The sequence below is a fragment of the Fulmarus glacialis genome, unplaced genomic scaffold (assembly GCF_000690835.1).
Source record: "Fulmarus glacialis isolate BGI_N327 unplaced genomic scaffold, ASM69083v1 scaffold3737, whole genome shotgun sequence".
NCBI classification, from domain to species: domain Eukaryota; kingdom Metazoa; phylum Chordata; class Aves; order Procellariiformes; family Procellariidae; genus Fulmarus; species Fulmarus glacialis.
Genome location: NW_009221092.1, coordinates 16,522 through 24,421, shown reverse-complemented (window position 1 = coordinate 24,421; position 7,900 = coordinate 16,522). Strand labels below are relative to the sequence as shown.

General features: G+C 39.2%; 1 protein-coding gene across 1 annotated transcript in view; it reads left to right on the top strand.

The window, feature by feature from the left end:
• Positions 1-301: 301 nt before the first annotated feature.
• Positions 302-7,900, top strand: part of LOC104079061 (collagen alpha-4(VI) chain-like) — a gene marked incomplete at both ends in the record, with an annotated part of 12,436 nt that continues 4,837 nt past the window's right edge. The window contains 5 exons of the mRNA XM_009580948.1: positions 302-364; positions 2,623-2,658; positions 3,531-3,567; positions 4,271-4,758; positions 7,384-7,474. Of these exons, the coding sequence (XP_009579243.1) occupies positions 302-364; positions 2,623-2,658; positions 3,531-3,567; positions 4,271-4,758; positions 7,384-7,474 (715 nt within the window). The remainder of the gene's footprint in view (positions 365-2,622; positions 2,659-3,530; positions 3,568-4,270; positions 4,759-7,383; positions 7,475-7,900) is intronic.

Here is a 7,900-nt window from a genome sequence, read left to right as displayed (position 1 = left end):
TACCTCAGCCTTATCCTCGTCCTTGGTTGTAAGTAAAGCCCTTATGTCGTAAGTGTTTCCTCACCAAAATTTTTTGAAATTGGTTCCCACTCTGATCTTTTATTGCCATATCCTGGGCAAGAGGTCTTGAGAGAATGCAGGTCTAAGAGATGTTCATTGCTAATAATTCTTAGGGGTAGTAGTCAATCTTTATGTAAATGCAGGATCCAGCTCACAATAAAGTTATAGTGGTTTTTCTCTGCTGAAATTCTGCACCTGTGTGTGCAATTATAAAGAATAAAACTTGTATTTCTACTTTTAGGGTAATGCTGGCACACCAGGTTCCCTGGGAGATCCAGGGGACCAAGGGCCATCAGGACCTATGGTAATATATTTATTTTTAAAAATCACTCTTAGATTGCTCTTAAACTTGCTATTAGATTAATGGAATATTTAGTAATGTTTCATCTGGTAAACTGTGCTTAATCAGCTTGGCAGTTGTATAGAGTTACGTCTTGCCTGTGGATGCACAAGAGCACCTGCTGTTGAAAATGGAACTGCAGTGATACAATGCAGGGCAGAGTTTCTTCCACAGTATTAGGTATTGTATTTAAGCTGGGAAAATATCTAATTAAAAAAAGAAGAGAGTACTAAAATGTAGAACTGGATTCTTCTGCTGAAAGCCAGTGTATTTTTTCATTTAAAAAGAAAAGCCATTTAAAATCAGACTTGCAGTTGTAGGCACTTAACTTAAAGCTTGAATTGACTGTAACCTGTTAATCCTTATATGCAAGTAGATGTCTTGATGTACTTTTTCAGTGTGTGATCTGCATTTTATATAATAAAAAGTTTTATTCTCTATCTAAGCAGGGGAAAGGATCGTGGATTTCAGTAGGATTTAGGACTAACATTGTAGACAGGAAAATCCCTGTATGTGTATCTTTATCTTGCAGCAGTTCTGCAAATCAGCTCCATGGTGACTGGAAACAATCCCTACTGTTAAGTTATTTTCCTGTTAAACTTCCTTAAGCTTACTCTTTTAGTTTAAATATGGAACATTATTGATAACAGTATCTTTACCTGTATATCATGGCCTACGGGATACCTGCAACTTGGAAAACAATTTTTTTTTTTTTTTTTTTGTCATTACACTGTGCTGGTCGATGTATGTACCTGGCCCACTTTATTTTGTGGTGCTGGGCACAAGAATGGCAAGAGTGCCAGCTGGAATGCATTGCCCTCCCTGCTGCTTGGCTGCTCACATAATGTTGCAGACAGACAGACTTTATGTGCTTATGAACCAGATAGCTGTTGGCCTTGCCAATCCACAGTCCAAGAAGTCTTCAGGGAGATTTCAAGCTCAAGATCTCCTCTTCAGATGTAGAAGTGAGAGTGGAGCTTAGGAAGTAGGGGCTTGGTGGGATTATAATAGTAGCAGTGCATCAGTGACATGGGAAAATGGGAATCCTGTGGGAAGTGGAAGAGAGGGATGCAGGAAGGGGTACAGGTAGTAGGCAGGGCCAGCCAAAACAGGCCTGATTTACCTATCCTTCCTAACTTGGTGGCATGATTATCCGTATGGGTCAAGTCTGCACAGCTCACAGTCACCATTAATAAGCTGCTGCAAGTAGCATTCGTTAGGGCTCAGGCAAGTCGCGGTTAACCCTTGCTGAACAGTACCAAAGAAGAACTGGGACCTGCTGGGAAACATAAGAAGATAAAAGCATGGAATGGCTGTGATGGTGCTAGCAGCAAGACAGCAGAGAAGATGAGGAAGGTAGCTCAGACGGGAGGTGGAGGAATGGAAGGTTAACTGGAGAGGGAAGCAACAAATATGGAGATGGGGTTGTAATCTGGGGACATAAGGAAGTATATGATTTTGGTAAACTGTGGTGTTATGGTAGAGAGAGGCTAAGGTAAAGGTGGGATGTGGAGTTCAAATTTTTCTGGTGTATCTCACTGCAGCCCCCTGCGAATAAGTGAAAATTTTCGGTAGTCTTGCTACACATCTGAGTTGCACATGTGATGAAAATTTTCAAGCTGCCTTGAAAAAAAGTTCTTTTCCCTGTATTTTATTCCTGTTATGAAGATTAAACAATATTTTTATTTTGAAAGAAGATGCTTGGAATCCTGGCATTTGCCCACAGCTCCCAAGGAGAAGGCTGCAGAGTAGCCAAAGCTAGCTAGGCTGGTGAGCAGTCATGATGTGTGTATGGTCTTGCAGAATCTCTCGAGGTAGAACTGTGGGGATTGTGCCCTGCAGGAGGAGAGGGCAAGCCTATCACACATCGGAGGTTGAAAAGGGTGTAAGGTGCAGATAACTGAACCACAGCACAGAAATTGCTGTTTAGAAAGGAAATCCAATTCTGAATTATACTGGTCCTCAAGGGCAACAAGTATTGAACATTTATAAAACCAGGAAGGAAAATGGACTGAGAAATAGGTCTGAGAAGTAGTCTGCAACTCTGTTGGGAACAGGTCCACAGAAATCCATGCTGGGAACAGATGTCTCCTCATATTTCAAATTCACAAATGGTTATTAGGGAAACACTGTATGTCTGCATTTTCTTTGGGCTACGGAGTCATAGATGGAAATGTGTTATCAGGGTCTGATTTTCTGAACCTGTGTTTAATTTGTTTCAGGGTGCCAAGGGACCAATGGGCACCATTTTAATGGAAGTAAGTAATTACCTTACAGCTGACTGTGTACTGCATGGAACTAACAGTTTTAGTCTTCTTTCATTTATAAGCGCTGACTGCAATGAGCACAATTAGCTGTTAGAAAACCGTATCCTTTTCAAATACTTGTCAGACTGCAGTGGGTTCTTCTGTTTTGCAAATAATCAAGGATTGAGAAACAATTATGCACATGGATTAACGCCATGTCCAAACTTTTACAAACTGTTGGACAGTTAATACTCCTTTATCTGTTTCTTCATTCACATCAGTTTACATACCAGCTCAGGTTTAGGGTTACTTTTCACCCTCTTGTAAAGGAAGGCATTTCCTCAGCAACAGCTGTTTTCACTGGGAATAGCAGGGCAGGATTTCTTCAGAATCCTGATCCCATGTAAAATGAACACTTCCAAGTCAAGGCTCCGTCTAACCCTTGCATGGACAACAACCTGCAGACAGTACTATTGCAGGTGCATTTTATGTCCAAAGGGGATCCTCTCCTCCTTCATGGACCTCTCTCTTCTTATGTGAGTAGCTATTAAAATGCCCATTCTCCCATGGAAGTGCCATTGCCTGGTGACCTCTTAGATCAGATTATTACACAAAATGGTGAACGGTTAAATGGTTGCTTAATATTCCAGAGCACGATTAAGTGCCAACAGAGCATGTCTAAAAAAACCCTTAGTTTCTGCAGCAGGGGCAGAGCCCCTGTGCTATTTGAAATAGAGGAACTGGAATGTGTGATTCTGGATTTACTGTAGCGAGAGTTAGTTCAGGAGCTGGGATATGACATTCACCTCAAACCAATAGTAAGATTCCCAGTCTGGGATGGTTTGGGATTTGCCATTAATTGCTTTTTTGTTTTGCTCTTGCAGCCTTGTGAACTTGTGAATTTTACACGAAAAAACTGCCGTAAGTAGGGAGCATCTTCTTTTACCTCTGATTCCACTTAGTCACTCTTCTTAAATGGAATAGCCTCCATTGGAAACCCTGTAAACTAGTAGTTTGTATCTGGGTTCAGTTTGATGATGATGGGTAGTTGTTAACTGTGAGGGGTTTTCAGCAGGTGTATGAAACAGGCTTATGCTTTTTGCTCAGTTTTCCTATCTCTTAAATACAAGAACTGTAACAAATGTCTCTTGTCCTCATTTAAGAGTAAATTATTTTTTTGGCATTGTGCCAACCCCCTTTGAGGAATTATCTGAGAGAAGACAGTATTTGTATATCACCTGTCCTCCAGATTTGGAGTGCTCATTCTCTCTCTGACTTGTGTGCTCAGCAGAACCCAGAACAATTTCCTTAATTCTCATCCAGTAAAATTGCACTATTTTGAGTATTTGATTGTGGAAGAGGAGTGTTGTCTCTCACTGACAGATTCTGTCAGTTGTCTGAGCTTTGGATCAGGCTCTTTAGTGAAAGCAAGTGAATATGTCCCTACTTTAATGAATATGAGTCCAAAATAATTTATTTGCTTTCCACTTCTTCATTCCAGCTTGCTCCTCAGGTAAGCCCATGTCGCCTATGCGTGTCCATTCTTTTATAGACTTGAAGAAAAAACTGACAATGTTTGAGTTGTGGAAAGGTTCTCACACAAATTTTTTATTTCAATCTACAGACACATGTCCAGTTTATCCAACTGAAGTGGTGTTTGCCTTTGATATGTCTGAAGACGTTACACCAGTGGCATTTGAAAGAATGAGAAACATTGTTATGTTATTGCTGAAGACCATTAAGATCAGTGAAAGCAATTGCCCAACAGGCGCTCGTGTCTCTGTTGTTTCTTTTAATACCAATACGCGCTATCTTATCCGATTCTCAGAATTCCAAAAAAGCAACTTGCTGCTACAAGCAGTTCGGAGAATACCACTAGAGAGATCCACTGGAAAACGTAATATTGGGGCAGCCATGAGATTTGTCGCAAGAAATGTCTTCAAACGTGTTCGTCAGGGCATCCTCACAAGAAAAGTTGCCCTATTTTTTGCTAATGGTCCATCACAGGATGATGTTGCCATCAGCACAGCTGTACTTGAGTTGAGTGCCTTGGATATCACTCCAGTGGTTATTGCCTTCAGTGAAGTGCCAAATGTCAGACGTGCCTTCTCAGTAAGTAGATAGACTATAGAAAATAGAGTCAGTCATCCATTTGCGTAGTATCTACTAGTATTTGAGTAAAGCGTGCTTTCAAGCCAGTAAGTGCTACAGGAACTGTCCAATCCCTTATTAGAAAGGGCTATATTAAAGGTTACTATTTTAACAAAGAATCACTGATTCACTTGACCATAATAATCACCATCTGACCTCTTTCTGCACTTAAATTATTTATGACTTGTGCTTTTAGGCCAAATCACAGAATTTCAATAACATTGTGTTAATTTCACTTGGTTACCTATGCCATTTCTCTTCTGAAGTTGTGACACGTACTAACCATTTAATTAACAAACTGTGGCCCTAGTTTCTAGAAAAAGTAGTAGTAGAAGGCTTCAAGTACAACAGGTTTTTTTGTTTTTCAAAAGAAAATCAAATTAAACAAAACCCCTTTTGATAGCTGTATTACTGTGCAGGAGAAAATTAACAACTTCTGTTTTAAAATATGACTTCATATAAAAAGCAATCCATTTTGCCAGGTACCAAAGGAAAACAATTCTAAGTTTCTTTAAGGTTTCATAATATGGATTCCATGTTCTCTCTCTTCTCAATTTATTTTTGTATCATCTGTGCTCAGTTTTAACTTTTTCGAAATAAAATTCCTTCCAGCTGCTCCTTCTTCAAAATTATCTCTATAGAAGGAAACTATGTTTACTTACTGTGACAAAAAGTGCAAAACTTGGAGCCTAAGTTCTGATCTAGTAGCATCTAAGTCAGCCCTTTAATCTTTGTATTACATTTATTCTCATGCAGCCTCATATCTGTTAGTCAACTCACATATTTGTCTGGCTGAATGTTAATTTAGCAGAATGAAAAAATTCTGCTGGCATATGAGAAGGAAGCTTATAGTTTATTCACTGGGTTGCTCCACAGGATAAGCAGGAGCAAGCATCAGTATTTTGTTTACTTGGTATAAGCAGATTATGAATCCGAATGCATATGATGACATCTGGTGTTTACAAAGGTGCCAACTTTCCGTAAATCAGTTTTCAGAGTAGAAAAGTTTAAAAAAGCTGCTTAGCAGGAGGAAAGGCAAAAAATTCACTCTCCATTATGGTTACAGTGATGGGAAGGCATCTAACCTTACCACCACCACCCAAGAAAATACAACCTCCCTTTTTATTTCGGATGGACTTCTGCCCTTGTAGTTGAGAGGTGGTTTAATCTTCATGATCCTACCAGCCTGTAGCCACAGATACTTACTGGCTTTGGTTAGTTTGCTTTGGGAGCCTCAGTTTGGAGATCACTTAAACAGTCATTACCAATTCTAATTCCTTTGAAGAGGCCTATCTATAACATCCTTTACAGACATTAATCAGAAGTTAATTATGTGGTGTTGTATATGCATTGTATATAACACACACAAAGCTTAAGTTTAATGCAAAGAAGTAATTATTTATTTCCTCACCATTTTAGCTTATCCATATATATGGTTCATGTCCTGCAATATTATGATATTTCACAGTCATTTTTATTTATCTTAGTCCAGAAGGAAATGTTTTTTCCCTTGAATCACATTTGGTTGGGTGGTCAGTGAAATTGTAGGATTTTGTTGGAGCAGGGTTCCTCAAGCATTTCTGTGGTCAAATCTTCTACTGAGGAAGTGTCTTTCTTCAGCTGATCACAGGCAACATGTAGGTTGTTCTAATACTAGAATTTTATGATGCTAGAATTTTCTCTTCCAAGAAAACATCTTCACTGTGGAGGATTTCTCTTTGTCCCAGAAAAAGCTGCAATAGAACATCCTGCCCTTTTCTCTGTAGCACCCTACTAAGAAAAGAAAAAAAAGTGATCAACCTTCACTGGCAAAAAAAAAAAAAAAAAAAAATTTACCTGTGCTGAGATTTCCATTCTTACCTATAAAGCTGTCTCCCCATTTTTTTAAAAGAAAGTATTCTTCAGGCCAGAACATAGTGCTCTATATTGTCAAGGGGAGAATATGGTGACCTTTACAGAAAAGTTCTTGATATGTGAATTTAAACCATGAGGATTTTCTTTCATTTGCATTCAATTGCAATCCCACAATGACTCATTTTTCCCCTCATTTGTATTATAGTAGCACACAGCTGCCCCAGTCAAGACCTGGGTAGCCATATGCATACAAACAGAGAATAAAAGTTGAGTCCCTACCTAATCTAGGATCTAGGAAGAGCAGAAAGACAATGTATAAAATGAATATGAACGGAGGACCTAAGTTCAACACCACGCAGAAATATCCGAGCTAGCTTTAAATATCTATCTTGATGCAATACTCTTAGCTAATAAGCTGTGCTAACACCTATTAATTATTATTAGCAGCTACACTAACCTGGCAATCTCTCTATGGCACAGCATGGAGTTAAACCTTTAGGCACAAAGTGGTTTCCTTGTAATGCTCCAGGGCAATCAGAATGCTCCAGAATGGCAACTGAAAAAGTCTTCTGTGTACCTGCTCAATATTACAACAGCAGTGAAACCACCAAGTTAGGAATAGTATCTATTTTAACAGAGAAATGGTAATGACATTGAGTATTAAGAACGAAGAAAAAACATCTGTATTTCATATAATTTTAATGTTATTTTTGTGTCTGTTTTAAAACATAGATTGATGATACGAGAAGATTTCAATTATTTGTTTGGGAAAGACAGCAGGATGAAAGTTTGGAGAGCGTCACATATTGTACACTTTGCTTCGGTAGGACATTTTACAAATTCCAGCTGTTGTATCAGTCTTTTTACCCCTTCAATAACAAATCCTATAGATTGTATTTTGCAATGTGGTGTTGGGGAATTTTTATGGTACCCCTTAAACATGTTTGTGCTTAAATATATATATAAAAAACCCCACCTTAATGAACAATGCATTGGGCAGAGTCCTGCTGCCATCAGTGGTTCTACAAGGAGTCTGCAAAGATACGTTAAGAGCTGATTCCTTGTATACACTTGTGCCAGCACCAATCCCATAAGTGGTTGCACAGGGCGCCTCAGCCCAGCTCTGCTGCCCGAAGGTGGTCCCTGAGTGCTCGCATTCCAGGATGGCTACAAGACAATGCTGTGGCTGTTTCTTATCACCACCAAGGGAAACTTCAGTCCCTTACAGGGAGTCATTCTGTGTCTGGCA